The sequence below is a fragment of the Chrysemys picta genome, chromosome 4 (assembly GCF_011386835.1).
Source record: "Chrysemys picta bellii isolate R12L10 chromosome 4, ASM1138683v2, whole genome shotgun sequence".
NCBI lineage: Eukaryota > Metazoa > Chordata > Testudines > Emydidae > Chrysemys > Chrysemys picta.
Window position 1 is genome coordinate 55,811,828 of NC_088794.1, and position 23,968 is coordinate 55,835,795.

Below are 23,968 nucleotides of genomic sequence, written 5' to 3' on the forward strand. Positions count from 1 at the left end.
GGCTGAATATGATCAGCAAGGCAGCTAGTAGATGGAGCCCAGGGCTGGGTCTCAGCAGACATGAGTTCTATGCTCTGCTCTGCCATGGCCTGTTGGGTGATTCTGGGCAACTCACGTCACAGCCCTGTGCCTCAGTTTCCCCACCTGTAAAGTGGGGACAAAGATCCTGACCTCCTTTGTGAAGCACTCTGAGATCTATATACGAGTATCATATTATTAATAGGTTTCATCCGAAGAAGTGGGCTGTAGCCCACAAAAGCTTATGCTCTAATAAATTTGTTAGTCTCTAAGGTGCCACAAGTACTCCTGTTCATATTATTAATAATATTTAATAGGCCAGGGAGGTGAAGGTCAGTTCCACCCAGCCAGAGGAAACTGATCGCCAATGGACAATGAGGTTCTAGCCCCTCACGAACCGATCTACTTGATGGGTTAAACAGATGCTCTCAGGATGATGTGTGAAGCATTTCAGGCTAATGGATACCAGAGCCCAATCCTGTAAGGAGCTGAGCACCCTGAGCTCTCATGGACAGTGAGGGGTGCTCAGCATATTGCAGGATCAGGACCATATATTCTGGGGGTGCCAAGCCCCCTCCCCCCCTTCACCCTGCCAGGATGGGGATCACCAGGGATCCAAGATGTCTCTGGAGAGAGGCACAAGTCCCATGGTTGAGGATTTACACGCCAGCCTGGCCTTTCCTGGCCAGCAGTGCTATCGTTGTGGACAGGCACGGATTGGCGCTCTCTCTTTCTTGGCATTGTGCCGAACAACAGGATCCTGGGAGGCCAAGATAATGACCACCCGAGTCCAAAGCAGATCTGGAATGCAGAGGGGGACAGGGGACGGACCTTCGATCTCACTCCCTGCCCTGTCTCCACACCTCCAACACGCCTGCTCACTTTTGGGAGCAGATTTTCAGCAGAGCTCTGCACAGCAGGTGCTGAGCGGGTTTGAGAGTCTGGCCCATATTGTGCAGAGGTCTCTGGGTCACAGGGCCCTGCAAGAGGGGGAATGTAAGGCGGCAGGGGAATAATAGGGGATCCCACCAGGCATATTTCAGAACAGGAATGAAACCAACATGCTAACCTCAGGAGAGAAAACGCAATGATAGTGCAGCAAGGCAGCAGGTTACCAGAGAGGCAGCGATCGGTACCCGTAACGCTAACCTGTGGCTGCACAAAGTCGGCCTCAGCAGAGAAGACAAAGACTGGTGATGCAGCAAAAGCACCTTTCCCGGGAGGTGGCCCGTCTCGTACATCAGCAGGACAAAATGCACGGCCGGTGCCTGCTCCATGTGCAGAGGACGGCAGGCTCCAGGGCTGTCCACCAGCCCCCTTTCAGCTTCCCAAAATCTAACCAGCGCATGCCTCCTATTTTAAGGGGCTCTCTCCACCCTCTCGTGTGGCTGGTGGCCCCTTGCCCTGGATGGTCAATAGCTTCAGAGGGAAAGAGAGCACTGTGACAGACTGGCAACAGCCTGAACCAACCCGTGGAATGAAGAAACTTTCTTGAATGACAGTTAATCCCTTTGGGGTCCATTGCATTAAAAAGACACTGCCCCAATAGCATGGGACTCCTCTAGGAGGAGAGGGATGCTGATGTAGTTCTTCTGTTATCAGTCCTTTGAAGCCACCCCCCGGAGAGGCGTCATGTACTGGTTCAAACTGCATTCTCCAGGGCCCAGACAAAGAGAAGGATTTTGGATAAATAGCCTGGTTTTTAAGTGGCTCGGGGCCTTTTTCCTGATCCAGCAAACGGACCGGACCTCTGGTCCACAGAGGGCCCCAATGCTTCGGGAAGGGTTGGAAGGACTCGGCCTGCCAAGGACCCATAAGACTGTGCTTGTTCTGAGCTGGCGCTGTGATGAACCTGTGACCACCAAGGAAACCCCATGGGTGGGGTGTTGAGGGACGGGTCGCGCCCGTGTTGCAGTTGGGGTGATCTCTGGCCAGGTTATTAACATGCACATAGGTTCTTTTATTGTGTTTAGTATGTTTTCTCTGTAGTGTTTTCACTGGGAGAATAAACCAGGCTTGCCTACGGCGTGCTGAGTGGGAAGCTGAGAACTGCAGCAATTCACCTGGTAACCATTTCGAAAGGGAAAGCTAGCAGGTGTGCTTGGGCAGCGTGTCTCCGGGAAGAACACAGTGAAGGCAGGGAACCACGCAGCCTGGGAAGTGCCCCAGTCAGAAGGGAGTGAGACGCGAGTCTCTACCCAACAAAGGCAGCAGCTGGGGAGCCAGAAGTCTGCGAGCAGGTGCCCGAGCTGGGCCACGGTGGGGAAAGAGATATGCGCAGTTGCCCTGACCTGTGACAATCACATTAGAGGTGGACCCAACCCTTGCCTCCAAACACACTCAGACTTTGGGTCCGGTTCAAGATTTCCCAAGCAGGGCAGGGCATCACCTCACTGGACGACACGGAGCTGACACACCCACAGCGCTGCAGACTCACAATCAAGGGGGGTAGAAAGAAATCAAATTACCTGCCGTCTGCTGGAAACCCTGCATAGGCAGTAAGGGCGAGATTGGCCAAAGTGCTCAGAACCCAACGAGCTGAGATCTTTGGAACCCCCGGCCGGCCCATGCAGGCCGGGAACTGCCCTGGGAGAGACATTTGCTACAAAGCAACAATCGTGGACCATGCATTCTTTGCAAGATCGCGATACTGCTAAGAGCAAAGTGGCAACTTGCCTGCCAAATGTGCATTGGCCCACTGCATAATATGTGCCATCTAATTGCACTATCAGAAAGTATGGAAGGACTTAGAGAAAAGCAACCTCATTCTCTTCTCCCACACATCAGTTTCACTGCAGCGTAACTCCACTGGGGCCAGTGTGGTTACTCCTGATTTACAGCAGAGCAAGGGAGATCAGAATCAAGCTGTTTGCCCATTCAGGGCCAGGGCGTTGGCATGTTCCCCTCTCCTGAGGCGGTTGTTTGTTTGTGATGCTAGGATTTTGTTGTTTTTATTGTTTGGTAGTGGTTGCGGTTTTTTTTAGAAAGTAGCATTTAACCAGCATTTATTGCAGTGAGATGTCTTTCCAAACTAAATGTAGCAAGGGCCAAAATATGCATCCCAAATGAGCGCTTCTGGGGGGCTGTTTTTCCAAGCCAAGACACGGTGTCCCCTGGCCCTTCCTGCCAAATCTCAGCCTGACACCGCTCTCGAGAGTTTGTGCAGACGTTTATAGAGACATTTGCTTCCAAAAAGTTGTAATTATTACCAGGACTTTGTTTTATTTCCAGACAGAGGCCCACATCACACAACACAGGCATGTGCATCCCGCACCCATGCACGTCCGACCCACGCGCATACATGTCCTGTACATGCCTGTGTCCCACACGCATCCCATGCACACATGCTCTGCTCCTCTGCCTACTGCACATGTGTGTCCCACACACGTATCACACTCACATGTGTCCTGCACATGGATCAGGCCAGGGCTGCCGGTGGAGCACATCACGTCTGTGTCATTCTGGGCTTTTGGCCCGGCCCGCTGGGAGTGGTATTGGGCCCCCCGTATGTGAGGACTCTCTGGTACAATTCCATCCCTCTCACTGGAAGGGGAGGCCCAAATGTTCCTGACCTGAAGATCTGACTGGGAGGGAGCAGATGCTGCCATTGCTGGGGAACATGGGGAGAGGAGATGTGGGAGGGGAGGTGTCATCATAACTGATCACTTGCTGTATCTCCTGTCGTCACCTCTTTCCCCCACTCCATATTCCTTTAACGCATTCCTTCCCTGGCCCCCTTCTACTGCCCAGATTTTCCCACATGCCTATAGGCCATGCTGGGTCACTTAGCAGCAGGTCGTTGGAGCACCAGTCTCTCTAGCCTCCTGTGTTCTGTCCACATGGAGGCCACACCACCAAAAGTCCTAAGATGGCAGAGGTCACCCTGAGCAATTCCACAAAAGCCTGAACCTGGGCAGGTCTGGGGAGAGGGACCAGACTTCTCTCCAAAACATTTCTCCCCTCCCCCCAGTCTACCCCCCAGTCCTGCTCTAAATGTAACATTCTCCCCAACGCGCTAGGGCAGGGATAGTCAATTATTTTTGGTCAAGGTCCAAATTTCTTGGTGAAGGTCCAGACTCCAGAGAAAATAATAAGTAAAGAGAAAGATTTCAGGGTCCATTCATAAGCATCTGGCGGTCTGGATTTGGCCCCCGGTCTGCCTATTGACTACCCCTGCTCTAGGTGTTCTTCAAAGAAATACAGAAGCGCTCCCTGCACAAGCCAGATTCTCCTCCAACTAGGAAATGTGAATTCCCCTTGCAAACCGGACTTGGAGAATCACATTCATTTCCATAGGAATCTGTGCTGCAAAACTGAAACCCTGCGAAAGCAAACCATTACAGCAATGTTACAAGGATTCCAGACATATCTGCTACCTCTTGCCTGCGGGCATGTGTGTTAGTGGCCACGGCAGACATGATAACTATTCCTTAATGCTAACTCAGACCTTGTTTTGCACGTCAGACGTTACCTCTTTGCATGCATAAGTGTGGCTGTTGGAACTCGTCTGTTCTTTTTATGATTCCAGAGCTTCAATAAACTTTTAATTATTTACGTAAACGTCCGGATTGGATCGCTTGTTCCGCGGATCCCAAGGGAATTCTGAGTGAAACGTCCGCTCCAATCCTGGTGTCTGCGGGCTGGGTTACAGAGTGGGGCTACGCTTTGCCCCCTGATCTACAGGGGAACAGGATTGGAAATCCAGTCTGAGCTCCGACTGTTGTAACTTGGGAGGACTGTCTGGTTTGTGCATGTGTCCCTCCAGCAGAGCCACCCATGTGTTGCTTGGCCGGGCGTAGGCTCTGGATGCTCCCTGGGCGAGGAATCACACATGCCAGCTTTGAGGGCCAGAACCCGAGTCCTGCTGCAACTTGGGTCAAGCCCTGTCAGTTTGCAGCATGGACGCAGGTCAAGCTGCAGACTCGAGTCAGAAGGTTGTGAGACCCAGGGCCAGCAACTGGAAACCCAGGTTTACAATGCAGTGTGGATGCTCATGCACGGGCTTGGAAACACCAAGTGCCCAAGCCTGGGTCTTAGTGCGCAGGGTAGACAGCCCTTGAAAAATCTGCAACTCAGTGTCTCTGGGTATTGAGCTTCAGTCAATGGGAGTCAGGTGAAGAAACAGGGCACCTCCTTGTGCTGTATGGTGGCTCTGCCACAGCCTTGCCTCAGTTTCCCCCCTTCTCAGGCTCCTGCCAACTCCAGAGCCTGGACTGGCTGCAGCAGTGGTTTGGGCCTTTGGTGAAGTCCTTAACAAATACCCACCCCTTCTGGGGAAACAGAGTTCCTCAGCCCATGCGCAAAACAAAACAAAAAATCTTAGCCCCAGTCGCAAACTGGGCCCAGCCCCTCCTTCCCATGGAGTCGATCGTCTCCCTCCAAATCTGCTGCCCACCCTCAGAACTCAGCTTCCAGCCCTTCGCAGACTCTTTTCCATCTTTCTGCTGACCCCCTTTGGGTGGCTCACTGCTTTTTCTTCCCAAGCAGGCACTCCCAGACCTTCCTACCTGGAGTCTTCCACAGGCCTCTGCCTGCCTTGTGCTCCCCTCTGACTCCCCACAGCCTTTTGTAGCCACCACTTCCCCTTTCTTCCCAGAGCAAGATGAGCATGAGACCTGATTGGGTCACATGACTTTCATTTTCCCCACCTTGGGGAGGAGAGTTGGCTAGGTCACAGATGGGGCCGAGCCCCATCTCCCTTTCAAGGGAACAGCCACCCTCTGACAGGTGCTTAAACACCTTTAAAAACCTGGTCTTAAGTGATTTGCCCACGGTCCCACAGGAGGTCTGTGGCAGATTTGAACCCAGACGTTACAAGACCCAAGCCAGGAACCTAAGCACTCAGTCAAGGTGTAAAGGAGTAAACTACAGATCCTAAACCTCAAGCTAAGCCAGGTCCAACCCCCGTAGGACCCGAAGAGGAGGTGGGAGAGACAAAGCCATCAGCTGCAAGGCAGATCGACACACTGGGCCTGTCCGTCTGCAAGCACAGCTGTCCAGACACACTGTTATGCCGGTGTGGCTGCTTGCCACCACCAAGGAATATCCCAAGGAAAGCAACAGCCTCAGCTCTCTTATTCATCTTCACCACTTTACTCCTGCTGCAAAGAGCAGAAGATTTTGCTGATGGTGGAGCAGTTGCTCAGGCAGATGGTGTTTCCTGCAAGCCAGTACTGGGACAAAGGGCCGGCCTTTGTACCAAAGGCACCTCAGAACCCCCTCCTCTTTCATTTCTTACTTTGCTGTGACTTCCACAGCTGGCTCATGGCATTTTGTTTAGTCCACAGACTCAATCCCGCCAATGAAAACCAACCATGTAGAGATGGTTCTAGGCATTAGCATGTGAAACTCCAGGATCAACATGGAGGCCTCAGGGCCAGCTAGATGCAGAGGTGCCCACAATCTGAAGAGTGGCCCAACCCGCTCCCCGGAAGAGCTGTCTGTTTGTACATTAGGTTTGCAGATTGCTTTGGCAATCATAAGACACCTGCAGAACGGTGGCCCCGAGAGGAGAAAATTCTGTCATAAGCTGACACCTGCTTAGAAACTGAGACAGGGCCAGGACCTTGCCGTTCAACTCGCTTGTCTCCGAGACCTTGTGTTCCAAGCTAGACTGAATCAGAGCAGGAACAATCCCGTAACAACGTGGGGTTGAAATACGTTGAACACACTCAAGCAGGAATGCAAAGCAATCATTCGCTCCAAGGTGAGAACTGGTTTGGATGGAGATGGCGCTCCACACTGACTTATATTGAGAAAAGGCTTGGCAGGTGTCTGGATGGAACATGGATTTGGTTTCTATAGTATTCAACCTGTCCCAAAATAGTTTCAACCCTCCTGCGGCATGGCATGAGTCAACCACTAGATGCCTGGGCTTGGGAAGAAGGTTCTTCTAGGGGCAGGTTATTCCAGAATTGCCCACTTGCATGTTTCCTGGGCACCGTTGGACATGTGACATTGGACTAGATGGTCTGATCTGGTCTGACAGGTACTATGATGACTTAGATACAGGGGCAAACTAACCCTTTCTGTTGCTCTGGTCCAACAAGAAACCAGTTGCCATGCCCCCTCCCCATCCATGTAAAGGCAGGAATTGAAAAACTTGCCCCTGTGCAGGCCGTCACCTTGTATGGGAGGACACTGGGTATACTGCCACTGAACTGGGCAAGCAGGAAAACAGCAGCATATGCAAGAGGGTGCTGGACAGAGTCCAGGGTACCAGAGGTAACCAAGGCACAAGCCAATCAAATCCTCATGCAACTGGGAAACATGTAATGCAATGGGACAAGCAGCTGCGTCCCTTCCCCCTCTCACTAGGACATCTTGTACCTATATACCTATCCAGGTATAGTTCAACTGGGGCGTCTTTCTAGTGTAGACATTTTGTGACTCCCAGAGAGTGGGTTTGTGTCCCAGGGATTGAGGGACTTGCAAGTGTTATTATAAATGAGATAGACACTGTTTCCTAACTGGAGAGTAATGACCCCCAGGATGGGGGGTGTCATAAGAACCAGTTGGGGGGCTGAAAGGTGCTGAAAATGTTGTTACAATTTAAAGCAAAGCAAATCTCGCTCCCCCACCACACACGTATCCTCGCCTTTCAAAGTCAAGTGTTCTCTGCCACCCTCTTGAAGCACCCACCCAAATACACGATAAAGGCTCAGTGTTCTCATTGGTACATGTTTTACTCTGACTTTTATAGTACATGTACCATAGAAGTGTCGGGCTGGATGGCACCTTAGGAGGTCATCAAGTCCAACCCCCTGCGCTGAGGCAGGACCAGCCCTGACAAGTGTATGTCCAACCTGCTCTTAAAAACCTCCAGTGATGGGGGATTCCACAACCTCCCTTGGGAGCCTGCTCCAGAGCTTAATTCCCCTTAGAGTTAGACCGTTTCCCCTACTATCGAACCTCAATCTCCCTAGCTGCAGATTAAGTCCATTTTTTCTTGTCCTACCTTTAGTGGACAAGGAGAATAACTGATCATCGTCCTCTCTATAGCAGCCCTTCACATATTTGAAGGCTGTTATCAGGTTCCCCCTCCATCTTCTTTTCTTAAGACTAAACAGACTCAGGTTTTTTAATCTTTCCTCACAGGCCAGGGTTTCTAAACCTTTTAGCATTTTGGTTGCTCTCCTCTGGACTCTCTCCAATTTGTTCACATACTTCTTAAAGTGTGGGACCCAGCACTGAACACAGTACTCCAGCTGGGGCTTACCTTCCATGTCTTATATACACCTCTCTGGTTAACACACCCCAGAGTGATATTAGCAATTGCATCGCACTGTTGACTCATATTCAGTCTGTAATCCACTATTACCCCAGATCCTTTTCATCCTCCTGCTTTGAGCAGGGGGTTGGACTAGATGACCTTCTGAGGTCCCTTCCAACCCTGATATTCTATGATTCTATGATTAGTACAATCATCAAGCCAGCTATTCCCCACTTTGTAGTTGTTCATTTGATTTTTCCTTCTTAAGGGTAGCACTTTGCATTTGTCTTTACTGAATTTTATCTTGTTGATTTCAGACCAATTCCCCAATTCATCCAAGGTCATTTTGAATTCTAATCTTGTCCTCCAAAGTGCTAGCAACCCCTCTCAGCTAGGTGTCATCCACAGATTTCATATATACCCTCTCCACTCCATTATCCAAGTCATTAATGAAAATATTGACTAGTACCAGACCCAGGACTGACCCCTGCAGGACTCACTAGATACATCCTCCCAGTTTGACAGTGAACCACTGATAACTACTCGTTGAGTACTGTCTTTAACCACTTCATTTAGACCACATTTCCCTAGTTTGCCTATGAGACTGTCATGTGGGACTGTGTCAAAAGCCTTACTAAAATCAAGCAATCTCACGTCTATTGCTTCCCCCCATCCACTAGGCCAGTAACCCTGTCAAAGAAGGAAATTAGGTTGGTTTGGCATGATTTGTTCTTGTCCAATCTACGCAGGCTGTTCCTTATAACTCTATTATCCTCTAAGTGTTTACAAACTGATTGTTTAGTTTGTTCTGGTGATCTTTCCAGCTACCAAAGTTGGGCTAACTGCTCTATAGTTCCCTGGGTCCTCTTTGTTCCCCTTTGTCAAGATGGGTACTGTGTTTCACTCCTCTGGGACCTCACCCTCCTCCAGGAGTTCTCAAAGGTAACTGTTAACAGTTCTGAGATTGTAAGAGGGTCATTGTCAAAGTTCAGAGCAACTGCATTTGTATTCCCCTTCCATGGTCCAGCAAGAAAACCCGCCCAAGTAGGGTTGCCACCCGTCTGGATTTTATCTGGGCAGTCTGGTTTTTTACTTCTGTGTCCAGGTGCCATTTAGGGTTGCCAGGTGCCCAGTTTTCGACCGGAAAGTTCAGTTGAAAAGGGGACTTGGCAGTGTCCAGTCAGATGTATTGATCGGACACCAGAAGCCTGGCTACCACGGGGTAGGGGGAGGCGCTGGCACTGGCACCAGCCCCTGCTCAGCTGGGGCCACTTCCGACCTGTAGGCAGGCTCCTTGTCAGGCTGCAGCAGCTCCCATCCCAGCTCCAGAGCAGAGGGACTCCAGCCTGCCGGGGGGGAGGGAGGTGGAGACGGTCCAGCGAGTGACTGGGGGTGGGAGAGGAGTGAGTGTTGGGGGCAGGGTCTGAAGGGAAAAGGTGGTTTGGAGCAGAGGCTTTGTGGGGAGAGGCGGAATGGGGCAAGGCCTTGGGGAGAAGAGGTGGGGCAGGGGCGGGGCCTCGGGGGTCTGGTTACCAGCAATTAGAAAGGTGGCAACCCTACACCCCAGGCTCCCAGCTCCTTAACCATCTCCTCTCTTGGGCAGAGATGTGCATCTCTCTCCCTCCTGATTGGGGGTTTTCCAGGCTGCACAGTTCCCTGCCTACACCGTGAACGCTGCAGCAAGTCAAACTGCCAAAGCCAGCCAGCGTCACCTTCCCAGAAGCTAGAGACGGTGTTATTGCCCACAGTCAAGCTACCACACAGTTCTTTTTAAACAAGCACATTTATTCTTAAGGTAAAAGCAACACAGAAAAGTACATATTCAACCCAATAAAAGAACCTCCACGCATGCAGCGATCACTCCACCTCCAGCAAAGGCTCTGGCTGGTGAACAGACCTTCAGACCCCACACAGGTTTTTTTCCTGTGATTACCGGGTCATAACACCTTTTTCTCAGGACGAGAACCCCCACAAATCTGTGAGTCACTGCTTTCTGCAGTGTGGAGCTTTGATCTCCAGCGACCATGAACAGGTAATCAGCCAGACGACAGTCCCCTCCTCAGGGCAAAGCTTCAAAAGGCCGGGTTTTTGCACAACTGGGGGAGGGGGAGCTACATTGTTTGAAGGAGTCCTTTGAAGACTTTTACCACTTCCCAGGATTTACATGAGTCACATCTCTCTCCTAGAGACATTACCGACAATCCCACAGTAATACAGAATCATTTGCGTTTTTAACACCACGAACCATAGATACTTAGGCTTCGTCTACACTGACCTTTTGTTGGCAAAACTTTTGTCAGTCATGGGTGTGAGAAAAACACCTCCCTGACCAACATAAGTTTCAGCCACAAAAGTGCCGGTGTGCACAGCGCTACGTCAGCGGGAGACGCCGCTCGTTGGGGGTGGTTTAATTATCCCGGCAGGCGAGCTCTCTCCAACTGGCATAGAGCAGCTACACAGGAGACATTACACAGCACAACTGTGCCGCTGTAAGGTCTCCCCTGTAGACATAGTCTTAAATGTAATAAGGTTTAACTTCCTTCAGGAAGGCTTGTCTGGGGTATTTCAGGAATTTGCCTCATCTGTCAGAGTCATGAACGTTTTTGACTTTGAATAAGGGGTGGCCAAGCTGACCAGATAGAAAAACACTGGCTTGGACGCAAATACCCCCAGCTTGGGACTCATCCTGCCCCTGCCTGTAGCTCTGTTGCTGTTGCTGAAAAGACACAGGAGGACAATGAAGGCAAAGTTTGGCTCAGGGCGATAAATCTTCCCTTTCTCGTGCCCAGTCATTGTCTATTGTCTCAGGAACTCGTCTGTCTGTCCTGGCACAGAAGGGAGAACAATTGGCAGGGTTGAGTAACATCCAATGTGTTTGGAGAAGAGAATAATGAAAAGAGGGGGAGAGGCCAATTAGAATTGGGTGGAGACGGGGGCAAGGGGAGGTGGCTCCATTGTTGATGTGCATTCAGCATCCGCGGCTATTCAGCCCTTGTTTACTCTGTGCAGTCGCCAGTCGGGCTCGCTTGGCCTCCTTTGAGAGGCCTGCTGGGAAGGGCGGAACGTCTCTTTCCCTCCTTTTGTGCAGAGGTTGGGTAGAGGGTGAATGATACCGGATGGAGGTGTAATTGTGTTTTGGAAAAAGACTGAATGGGCCTTGCCAGTGGATTTGGGGTCAGGAAGTAGGGCTGTCAACCTTCCCGGTTTGGCTGGGAGTTTCCTGGAATCGCCTCGATCTCCCGGAGGCTACTGAAACCAATCCAGGAGATTTTAGGCCACTAAAAGTCCGGCGTTGGTCCCGCCCCAAGCGCCAACTCTGCATCTCCCACTGGCTGGGAACAGCGGGCAATGGAAACTGCCCCTGAGTCTAAGAGACAGATGTGCCAGTCACTTCCAGGAGTCACCCGAGGTAAGCACCACCCGGTCAGCGCCCGCACCACTCACCCCCTCCTGCACCCCACCTCCGAGCCCCCTCCAGCACCCAAACTCCCTCCCAGAACCTGCACCCCTCACCCCCTCCCACACTCCACCCTCTTGCCCCAGCCCTGAGCCCTCTCCAGCACCCAAACTCCTTCCCAGAGCTTGCAACCCACACTTCCTCCTGCACCCCATCCCCCTGCCCCAGCCCTGAGCCCCCTCCTGCACTCAAACTCCCTCCCAGAACTTGCACCCCTCACCCCCTCCTGCACCCCACTCCCCTGCCCTAGCCTGAACCCCCTCCAGCACCCAAACTCCCTCCCAGAGCCTGCACCCCTTTCCCCCTCCTGCACCCCACCCCCTGCCCCAGCCCTGAGCCCCCTCCAGCATCCAAACTCCCTCCCAGAGCTTGCACCCCACATTCCCTCCTGCACCCCAACCTCCTGCCCCAGGCTCAGCCAGGAGCCTCCTCCCACACTCCGAACCCCTCCGCCCCACCCGCGCAGCCCAGATCCCGCACCCCCTCCCACATCCCTACCCCCTGCCCCAGCCCGGTAAAAGTGAGTGAGGGTGGGGGAGAGCAAGCGACAGAGGGAGGGGGGATGTAGTGAGCGAGGGTGGGGCCTCTGAGAAGGGGCAGGGCAGGGGGAGGGGCAAGGGTGTTTGGGTCTGTGCGATAGGACAGTTGGCAACCCTATCAGGAAGGAATTTTCCCCGGGGTCAGATTGACAGGGCCCTTAGGGGGTTTTACCCTGGGATCATCTGGGGATATCGCACCGAATCAATTCCCTGCCGTTGGGGCAGTGGTGGCAGGTTGGTCTCTCCTGTTCTCTGCCTGTTGCACACAGTCACTTTGTCTCCTGAGGGCTGTAATGCTTTGGTCTCATTCTGATTGTTGGGTATAGTGTGCTGGTGCTGGGTGATGTTGGTGGCCTGTGTTACCCAGGAGGTGAGACTGGATGCTCCGGTGGTCCCTTCTGGCCTGAAATGCTAGGATTCCGATGTCTGGCTCTGAGCTGGTTTAGGGCTTGCAAAATTGTCCCTAACGCGACAAAACCTCTTAACTCAAGTGCATGCTGCTTTTAACTGCAATGCCACCAATGCCTTCCCACAATTCCCCCCAGGTGCTCAGAAAGGACAGAAAAGTTCTCCCACAATTCCCTGGGAAAGAATTGCATGCCTCCCAATATTTCTAAAGCAGGCTGGGTCTCGCCACGCCTGGGGGGCACGGCGGAGGGGGTTGGGTGTCAGGCATCAGGGGACAGCACTACGGGGTCCCAGTAACAGCAGTCCAACTGCAAGGCCAGTGTTTTTGATCTGCACTAGCATTGCACCAGTCCACCCCCCAGACGAAGGACACAACGGGTTGGGAGCTTGGCTCACAACAAAGGCACTTGCAACAATGCTTGGCAAAGCTTATGCATTGTTGTCGGCGCTTCGGTGTGTGACCACAAGGGATGAAATTCTGGCCCCATTGAAGGCAATGGGAGTTGAGGCAGCGACTTCACTGAGGCTTGGATTGCACCCAGGGATACAAGTGTGGCAGGTGTTTGCAATGCCAAATTCTCTAGTATAGACCTGCCTACTCTGGCTTTAATAATTCTCCCATAATTAATAACCTTTTGATGCAGTCTGGGATCCTACAGCGTTTCCTTGCCTGTGATTAAACAAAGTACTCTCCTTGACACATTGCTTCTGACTTGAACAGCTACATTCCTTTTGCCGCAGTGGTGCTATTTCCAGTTTTGCTCTAGATAACTAGAATCTTCCCCTCTGCGTTTGCCGTCTCCTCTACCCGGTGCAGAGAATGCAGCAAGTGCAGCGATAAGATTTGTTAGTTAGCTCAAGGAAAGAGAGAAGTTTTTAAACACAACCACTTGTATCAATACGTTCCAGTTCTTACCCAGCAATGTCTGTATTGCCAATCCCAACAATTCAGAAGCCGTGAAATGGGCCCCCAAAAATCATGAGATTGGCTTCAAACTGCTGAGATTTTAACAGGGTTATGCTGAAAGGTGCTAATGGTTGCCAGCAGATGGGTCTCAGATTCAGAGACAATCACAGATCTCATTAAAGGCAGTGGGTGCTAAGCCCCTTCTTGTAGGCTCAATGGAAGGAGCAATTAAGCCTCTTAATGTAGTAAAGACAGCTGCAGACTTTGAGAGCAACTGCCCAAAGCAATGGGCCACATGGCATGGCAGAGCTAAGCTGTGCGGACTGAGGGGTTTCCAATGCAGACGCTAGAAGACTGAGTGCAGGCTGAGTGTGATGGCGCAGAAAGCCTGAAGGATCTGGGAGAGTGACTCCGAGCCCGCGTATCGTCAGCTTCTGATCCAGAAGGAAATAGCCCTGCAAGGCCCTGAGGTTTCGGCATCCACCCGGACCAAAGGGGCAGCAATAATAAATATTGGGTTCCTGCAATCCACCTTCTGGGTTTTGAGCCTTTAGGGGCAGGGCTGGTGCAAGGAAGTTTCGCGCCCTAGGCGAAACTTCCACCTTGTGCCCTCCTCCCTCCCCCGCCAGCCCTGCGGCAGCTCCCCGCCCCTGCCCCTCCACCATGAGGCACCCCCCCGTGGCAGCTCCCCCCTGCGGCAGCTCCCCACCCCAGCTCACCTCTGCTCTGCCTCCTCCCTGAGCACGCTGCCCCTGCTCTAACTCTCCTTCCCTCCCAGGCTTGCAGCACCAAACAGCTGATTGGCGCTGCAAGCCTGGGAGGTGGGAGAAGTGGAGCGGCGACCGCGCACTCGGGGAGGGGGCGTAGCAGAGATGAGCTGGGGAGGGGAGCTGCCGCAGGGGGGGTGTGCCTCAGCGGGGGGCGGGGGAAGCTGCCACAGGGCTCCCCACCCCAGCTCACCTCTGCTATGCCCCCTCCCCGAGCACACCGCCCCCACCGGCAATGACAATAATTGCATGGAGCGGCCGCTGCGCTGGGAGATGGAGTCTGAGCCGCACGTGTCAGCGCGCCGCCGGCAGCCTAGCCCAGGAGCGCTGTAAAAAAAAAATTGGGGGCACAGCTTTTTGGCGCCCCCAAATCTTGGTGCCCTAGGCAACCACCTAGTTTGCCTTAATGGTAGCACCGGCCCTGTTTAGGGGTCACATTTTCCAGCTTTCCTCCATGACCTCAAGGGTCTGGAAATTGACTTTATTTTGAAAGGAAAGCTGAGATCCTCCTGTAACCAGCTGACTCCAGCAGCTGGGGATTTCAGAAGAGCACCAAAGATCACGTGAGTTGGCAATGCTGCCATGGCTTAGGCCTGGTCTACACTACGGGTTTAGGTCGACTTTAGCGGCGTTAAACCGAATTAAGCCTGGACACGTCCACACAACGAAGCCCTTTCTTTCGACTTAAAGGGTCCTTTAAACCGGTTTCTTTACACCACCTCTGACGAGGGGATTAGCGATAAAACCGGTCTTTGCGGGTCGGAATTGGGGTAGTGTGGACGGAATTCGACGTTATTGGCCTCCGGGAGCTATCCCACAGTGCTTCATTGTGACCGCTCTGGACAGCACTCTCAACTCAGATGCACTGACCAGGTAGACAGGAAAAGACCCGCGAAGGTTTGAATTTCATTTCCTGTTTGCCCAGCGTGGAGAGCACAGGTGACCCCGCAGAGCTCATCAGCACAGGTAACCGTGATGGAGTCCTCCCAGGATCGCAAAAGAGCTCCAGCATGGACCGAACGGGAGGTACGAGATCTGCTCGCCATATGGGGAGATGAAGCAGTGATAGCTGAACTCCGTAGCAGTAAAAGAAATGGAAAAGTATTAGAAAAGATCTCCAAGGCCATGAAGGACCGAGGCCATAACAGGGACACACAGCAGTGCCGCGTGAAAATTAAGGAGCTACGGCAAGCTTACCACAAAGCCAGAGAAGCAAACGGAAGGTCCGGGGCAGAGCCGCAAACTTGCCGCTACTACGCGGAGCTGCATGCGATCCTAGGGGGTGCAGCCACCACTACCCCAACCGTGTGCTATGACTCTCTCACTGGAGAAACACACAGGGAAGACGGTTCGGGGAACGAGGAGGATGATGACGATGGAGGTACTGTAGGTAGCTCACAGCAGCAAGGAAGCGGAGAAACCGGTTTCCCCAACAGCCAGGATATGTTTGTGACCCTGGACCTGGAACCAGTAACCCCCGAACTCACCCAAGACCCTCAGGGCACACAGGAGACCTCTGGTGAGTGTAACTTTGTAACTATTTGTAAACATTACAAAAAAAAAGCAAGCGTGTTTAATGATTACTTTGCCCTGGCAATCGCGGCCAGTACATCTACTGGAAAAGTCTGTTAACGTGTATGGGGATGGAGCGGAAATCCTCCAGGGACATCTCCAGAAAGCTCTCCTGGTTGAAATGGGGTGATTTTATTAAGGGGACATTCAGAGGCGCCCGTTCCTGCTCTTCTGACCAGAAATGTTCCCCGCTGTTAACCACGCGGTGGGGGGAGGGGTGAAGTGATCATCCCAGAGAATCGTGTGTGTGTGTGGGGGGGGGGGGTTTACTTGTGTTTGTGCCGCATGTTAACCGGGAAACCGCAGCCACTCCTTTTACATTGAAACCCCATTTTAAATGGACAACCCAATTCATCCTTGATATGGGAAATGCGCTGCTGTTTGCAACCTTTCCCGCATGTTAAGAAGGTTAAAAAAGCCAAAACACTGTGGCCTACGATGGCTGCCTGCAAGCCGAAATATGCGACCTTGTAATGAAAGAGTGTACCCATTGTTCTCTAAAATGTGTCTTTTTTAACCACCTCTCCCTTCTCCTCCGCCAGCTGCAAATGTTTCTCCTTCGCAGAGGCTCGTGAACATTAGAAAGAGAAAACGTAGGACGAGGGACGAGATGTTCACGGAGCTGCAGATGTCCGCCCAGGCTGATAGAGCACAGCAGAATGCGTGGAGGCAGTCAATGACGGAGATGAGAAAAGCCCAATATGAACGAGAGGAGAGGTGGCGGGCTGAATCGCGGGAAGAACAGAGCAAGTGGCGGGCTGAAGACGATAGGTGGCGTCAGCTTGCAGACAGACGGCAAGAGGCAATGCTCCGTCTGCTGGAGCATCAAACTGATATGCTCGAGCGTATGGTTGAGTTGCAGGAAAGGCAGCAGGAGCAGAGACCGCCGCTACAGCCCCTGTGTAACCAACAGCCCTCCTCCCCAAGTTCCATAGCCTCCTCACCCAGACGCCCAAGAACACGGTGGGGGGGCCTCCGTCCACCCAGTCACTCCACCCCAGATGATCGCCCAAGCATCAGAAGGCTGGCCTTCAATAAGAGTTAAAGTTTTAAAATGCAGTGTGTCCTTTTCCATCCCTCCTCCCCCACCCATCCCAGGCTACCTTGGCAATTATCCCCCTACCTCTGTAAGGAACTAATAAAGAATGCATGAATGTTAAAAAACAATGACTTTATTGCCTCTGCAAGCGGGAGGGGAGGGTGGGGTGGGGTGGTTGGTTTACAGGGAAGTAGAGTGAACCGGGTCGGTGGGGGGGGTTTGGAGGGTTCATCAAGGAGAAACAAACAGAAGTTTCACACAGTAGCCTGGCCAGTCACAAAACTCGTTTTCAAAGCTTCTCTGATGCGCACCGCGCCCTGCTGTGCTCCTCTAACCGCCCTGGTGTCTGGCTGCGCGTAATCAGCGGCCAGGCGAGTTGCCTCAACCTCCCACCCCGCCATAAAGGTCTCCCCCTTACTCTCACAGATATTGTGGAGCGCACAGCAAGTAGCAATAACAATGGGGATATTCTTTTCGCTGAGGTCTGAGCGAGTCAGTAAGCTGCGCCAGCGCGCTTTTAAACGTCCAAATGCACATTCCACCACCATTCGGCACTTGCTCAGCCTGTAGTTGAACAGGTCCTGACTCCTGTCCAGGCTGCCTGTGTACGGCTTCATGAGCCATGGCATTAAGGGGTAGGCTGGGTCCCCAAGGATCACGATAGGCATTTCAACATCCCCAATGGTCACTTTCTGGTCCGGGAAGAAAGTCCCTTCCTCCAGCTTTCGAAACAGAGCAGAGTTCCTGAAGACGCGAGCATCATGTACCTTTCCCGGCCATCCCACGTTGATGTTGGTGAAACGTCCCTTGTGATCCACCAGGGCTTGCAGCAGCATTGAAAAGTACCCCTTGCGGTTTATGTAGTCGGTGGCTTGGTGCTCCGGTGACAAGATAGGGATATGGGTTCCGTCTATGGCCCCGCCACAGTTTGGGAATCCCATTTCAGCAAAACCATCCACTATTGACTGCACGTTGCCCAGAGTCACTACCCTTGCTATCACCAGGTCTTTCATTGCCCTGGCAAATTGGATCACAGCAGCCCCCACTGTAGATTTGCCCACTCCAAATTGATTCCCGACTGACCGGTAGCTGTCTGGCGTTGCAAGCTTCCACAGGGCTATCGCCACTCGCTTCTCAACTGTGAGGGCTGCTCTCATCTTGGTATCCTGGCGTTTCAGGGCAGGGGACAGCAAGTCACAAAGTTCCATGAAAGTGCCCTTACGCATGCGAAAGTTTCGCAGCCACTGGGAATCGTCCCATACCTGCAGCACGATGCGGTCCCACCAGTCTGTGCTTGTTTCCCGGGCCCAGAATCGGCGTTCCACGGCATCAACCTGCCCCAGTGACACCATGATTTCCACATTGCTGGTGCCTGTGCCTTGTGAGAGGTCTATGTCCATGTCAATTTCCTCATCACTCTCGTCGCCGCGCTGCAATCGCCTCCTCGCCTGGTCCGGGTTTCGCCTTGGCATGTCCTGGCTCTGCATATACTCCAGGACAATGCGCGTGGTGTTCATAGTGCTCATAATTGCCGCGGTGATCTGAGCGGGCTCCATGATCCCAGTGCTAGCTATGGCGCCTGGTCAGAAAAAAGGCGCGAAAGTAGTATCTGATGGACCAGGAGAAGGAGGGAGGGCGGGAGGGAGGGAGGGCCGAGTGACGACATGGCGTACAGGTACAGGAACAGGGAGAAACACAAACAACTGTCACACAGAATGGTCCCCCCAAAGATTAAAATGAAAACCCTGGGCTTAGCAGGCCATTGATTTCACGGAGGAAGGGGAAGCATATGAATACAGAACAAATCTATTTTTTACATCTTAAGGTGGCAGCCGACGGTGCAGCATGAGTGACAGCCATACCAGTACGACGATGACGGATACCAATCATAAAATACCATCATCTGCCAAAAGGCAAGGGGCTGCTGCTGTGTAGCAATGCAGCCCCACGTCTGCCAGCCCCACGTCCGCCAGCACCCAGCATCGCCCTCGGCCTCTTCTGGGTGCTTAGCAGACAATACTGGGCAATTGGCAGAAAATAGTATATTACGACTGGTAGCCATCATCATCGAAACAGTAGCATGTCTGCCCAGGTGGCCATGATTGACAGCCACACCAATACGATGACGACGGATACCAGTCATAATATACCATCGCCTGGCAAGGGGCTGGTGCAATGCAGCCCTACGGCTGCCAGCCCCATGGCTATCACTCATGCTACACCGTCTACCGCCAAAAGGCAGTTAGCAGCTGCTGCTGTGTAGCAATGCAGTCCCACGTCTGCCAGCACCCAGAGGACATATGGTGACGGTGAGCTCAGCTGAGCTGAGCGGGCTCCATGCTTGCCGTGATATGTTGTCTGCACAGGTAACCCAGGTAAAAAGGCGCGAATCTATTGTCTGCGTTGCTGTGACGAGGGGGGAGGGGCCTGACGACATGTACCCAGAACCGCCCGCGACACTGTTTTGCATCATCCGGGCATTGGAATCTCAACCCAGAATTCAAAGAAAAGGCGCGAACCGCTTCTCGGCTCTCTGAGCTGTGGCGCAAACGTAGTATCTGACGGACTAGGGGAAGGAGGGAGGGGGGCCGAGTGACGACATGGCGTACAGGCACAGGGAATTAAAATCAAGAACGGTGGCTGTGCATCAGGGAGAAACACAAACAACTGTCACACAGAATGTTCCCCCCAAAGATTAAACTGAAAACCCTGGGCTTAGCAGGCCGTTGATTTGACGGAGGGAGGGGGAAGCAAATGAATACAGAGCAAATCTATTTTTTACATCTTAAGACGACGGTGCAGCGTGACTGATAGCCCTCGGCATCTTTCTGGGTGCTTGGCAGCAAATACGGGGCGGCGTATGACGATGGTCTTCAGGCCTATTGCACAATCGGCTGCTCGGGGAAGACTCTGCTAATGTGCGATGACCCGACTTGTAATAGGACGGCTAATAGTCGTAATACACCATTTACTGCCAAAAGGCAAGCGCCACGGCTGCCAGCACCCAGATCGCCGATGAAGGCTACCAGTCTACTGCACCGTCTACCGCCAAAAGGCAGTTAGCAGCTGCTGCTGTGCAGCAATGCAGTCCCACGTCTGCCGACACCCAGAGGACATATGGTGACGGTGAGCTCAGCTGAGCGGGCTCCATGTTGTCTGCACAGGTAACTCAGGTAACCCAGGTAAAGAGGCGCGAATCTATTGTCTGCCGTTGCTGTGACGGGGGAGGGAGGGGCCTGACGACATGTACCCAGAACCGCCCGCGACACTGTTTTGCATCATCCGGGCATTGGGATCTCAACCCAGAATTCAAAGGGGCGGCGGAGACTGCGGGAACTGTGGGATAGCTGTGGGATAGCTACCCATAGTGCAATGCTCTGGAAGTCGACGCTAGCCTTGTACTGTGGACGCGGTCCGCCGACTAGAGCACCTAGAGCATTTTATTGTGTGGACACACACAATCGGCTGTATACAACCGATTTCAATAAAACCGGCTTCTATAAATTCGAACTAATTTCGTAGTGTAGACGTACCCTCAGTCGCCTTACGATTTTCAGTCCCAGGATGCATCACTTGTCCCCTGCTAGCGCGAGGAACGCTTCCTAGGTCACTGCCCTGGTGCATTTAATTCTTTTGGAAGACACCCGTGCTGATGTTTGGGTCACAGAGGACTGTTGACACTGCTCTGAGGCCTTGTGGCTATACAAACTGGAAAGCAGGGCCCTGCCATACGTCCAGTCGGAGTGACCTTTCCATCCAGCTCATCTAACCAGTGTGCCTCTGCTGTACCCTCAATGCTGTTCTCCGGGTGCAGTAGGGTGGAGCAGTGCCAGGGCTATTTCCACAGGGGATGCTTTCAGCAGAGTAACATACCAGAGATCAGTGGTGCGCACTCGTTTGGTGACCAGACAGCCCGTCCTACCCGCTGTTTCCGATTCAACACCATGACACTGAAGGGGCTCAATGGAACTTTCCACTGCCGTCCGCCTGACAACAACCCTTTGTGGTGAATGGGCAGCTGGGTCTGGGATTGCCTGTGCTTGAAGGACTAATCAGCTAGGCAGGAAGGCAGTGCTGAGGGCAAAGGTCTGGAAACCAGGAAACCTGGAGCTCGGTTTTTAAAGGCGCAGCACCCTCAACTGGAGCTTTGCTTTTCAAAGCTCCCAGGGGGCTGAGCGCTTCCAAAAATCTGCCCCCTGGATTCTATCCCCCACTCACTGCACTGTGTGACATTCGGCAAGTCTCCCCCCCGACTCTGCGGCCAGCCCTAGGGCTGGAGCCACTGTGGCTAGTGGGTCCTGAGCACCCCCTATTTTTTTCTGTGGGTGTTTGAGCCCCGGAGCAAGAAAGAAACAAGCTGAGAAAGAAACAAGTGGCCATCTGCACTGCCCAGCACCTCCAGAGCCCACGCCTGTCAGGCTGGCAGGCTTTGCACTCCAGCTGTTTGTCTATAGAGCTTCTGGCTTCCATCTACAGCAGCAGTGCTATGGTTTCCTTCCAAAGCACCAGCGCCCCTGTCGGGGCAGATCGGTCTTTGTGACAGGGTTTGGCAGGTACATTTTAAGGACTTGGCTACAAAGGTGTTTCCTCCTGGCCTGCCAGACAACGTTTATTTAAAATTTGCATATGCAAAGTATTTCCCTCCCTTTCCTTTAAAAATATCACTTCCTTCCCTTCCACGCGCTGTAAATCCCCAGACACCAAGGGCAGAGCAAGAACACATCCATCACACAAGGAGAGAATCCTTCACAGCCTGTCTAGAGTTGCTAAGAAAAAGCTTCCGGATATCTCTGCCTCCTGGGTGCCCCATCCAGCGCCAGCTCCTCTACCAAGCTGGCAATGCAGCCCTCACCATCCCACAGCCTGGGTCCCTGCCCCATACCATGGCCCGGTTCCCCTATGCAGCCTCTGCCATCCCGTTTCTGGTCCGTCCCCCCCCCCACTAGCCCATGTGCATATACATTAAGCCTGAAAGAAGGTCCCCCAGTCCTGGCTCCCATGCCAAACCTGCAATGCCACCCGCACAGCTCCTCCACTCCAGCTTATGGGGCTGCCCCCCAATCTCCAGCTGACCAACTCCAACCTATGCGGCAGCCCATCACTCCCTAAATGCCAGCTCCCTGTGGTATGGCCCACATGCCTCCTACACCCACCCACATTTGCGTGCTAGGGTGCCCTCAGCAGGGGTACCCTAGAACAGCAGGTTTGAGCTATTGTTTCAGGCTCTCTGCAGACTCAGGCAGGACGTTGCTGCCTGGGATGCACTCCAGTCACACTCCAAGACTCATCATCGTGTGACCCCTGGGGAACGTGTGCTCACAAGCTGGTGCCTTTTCTGCTGTGACTCAGTGGGTCCTGTTACCCTTATGCTCAGCCTAAGCCTCTCCTGCCCACATCGGCACCCCAAATGTCTCCCTGACACGCTAGAGCTCTCCCCACATGCTCCCCAAAACTCTCCCATGTCCTCACCCTACACAACTCCTTGGATGCTAACCTTAAAGAATCTTCAGGTGATGCACCTAAATCACCCCTCCCAGTGTAGCTGCCTCTACACTGTTCCTTGGGTCCTAACCCTAAGTTGCCCCCCCCCAGGTGCTGACCCTAAACCACCCACATATGCTCACCCTAAACGGTCCCCCATATGCTCACCTTAAATTACCCCCTCAAGTGTTAGTTCAGAAATCCCCTACACACACACACACACACCTCCACTGGGGTGACATGAGCAAATTCCCATTCCACAGCAGCCTGTGGCAGTATTAACAACCCTTTGTGGTGAATGGGCAGTTCGCACCCCTCAGAGCCATTGTTTCAGACTCTCAGCAGACTCAGGCAGACATCGCTTACACTCCAGTTGGGTTTTCAAGGTCTCTTCCCCATGGCTGCAAGGGCTGGAAATAGACTTTAGCTGAGATCTTTGACATCGTCACATGCAGGGCTTTGGAGCGGAGCCCGGAGCTGGAGCGCGGAGCAGTGGAGCTGCAGGTTTTTGCCTGGAGCTGGAGCACAGCTCTAAAGCCCTGGTCACATGACTCCAGGATTCAGGGCCTCAAGCATGTGCCAATGCTGCCTGTGCTTTAATCCAGCACTGGGCTTCTCTGCCCATCCTTTGGCACGGCTCACACCACCCTAAGACCCAGGTCCACCACTCATCCCACGGCGTGGCTCTTGGTGCTTCCCATCCAGCCCGCGGGTGGCCTTCCTAGCTCCAGTTACCTCCTGGTCCTGCACTCAGCACGCTGAGCCAGCTGTGCTCTGACTCACATGGCCTGGGTCTCACCCCTCCCACCCAATTTAAGGTGTGACCCATCTGTCCCTCACACAGTTGCCACTGTCTTAAAAACAGATGAGCATCGTCACTAGGGGGGAAGAATGCTTAGAAAGCCTAGAGCTGGGTCTCAGCAGACCTTGGCTCAGTGCTTGGCTCTGGCACTGGGTCCTGCCTCAGTTTCCCCATATGTAAAATGGGGATAAAGATCCTGCTCTCCTTGGTAAAGGATCCACTGATGAAGGCGGCTATAGAAGAGCTAGGGGGTTATTAAATCAATGAAGAGAGAAAAATGGCAGACAAAAGCTGCATAAGATTTAGATCCCATGCTGGAGTTTGCTCCTGCTGCTAGACAGCCAACGAGAGCTGCATGGAGATCGGAAATAGAAACTTCCACGAAAGCCCTCAGTGTCCATGCTAATGTCCCAAAATCTAGAGCTAATCTCCTGTAGGGAAAGGAGCCACTGGAGGACTGAGCAGTGGGGCTGCTGGTTTTGAGTGGTTATGGACAAGGCCGGCTCCAAGCACCAGCGAAGGAAGCAGGTGCTTGGGGCGGCAATGGAAAGGGGCGGCACGTCCGGGTCTTCGGCAGCAATTTGGCAGCGGGTCCCTCAGTCCCTCTCTTCCTCTCTGAGCTGCCGCCGAAGTGCCGCTGAAGAGGAAAAGAGGGAGCGAAGGACCCACCGCTGAATTGCCGCAGAAGTATGAAGCGGCGCGATTGAGCTGCCGCCGAAGTGCTGCCGATTGGCTTTTTCTTTTTCTTTTTTTTTTTGCTTCGCCG

At 52.9% G+C, this 23,968-nt stretch overlaps 2 protein-coding genes across 9 annotated transcripts in view; one reads left to right on the forward strand and one right to left on the reverse strand.

Annotated features, from left to right (window-relative positions):
* LGR6 (leucine rich repeat containing G protein-coupled receptor 6) overlaps positions 1-23,968 on the reverse strand; it is a 217,822-nt gene that overhangs the window by 165,171 nt on the left and 28,683 nt on the right. The window lies entirely within an intron of this gene.
* LOC135983036 (uncharacterized) lies at positions 14,898-17,317 on the forward strand. The gene is made up of 2 exons (XM_065592330.1): positions 14,898-15,827; positions 16,423-17,317. Exons 1-2 carry the CDS (start codon positions 15,284-15,286, stop codon positions 16,923-16,925), a joined length of 1,047 nt encoding a protein of 348 aa, XP_065448402.1. The 5' UTR covers positions 14,898-15,283; the 3' UTR covers positions 16,926-17,317.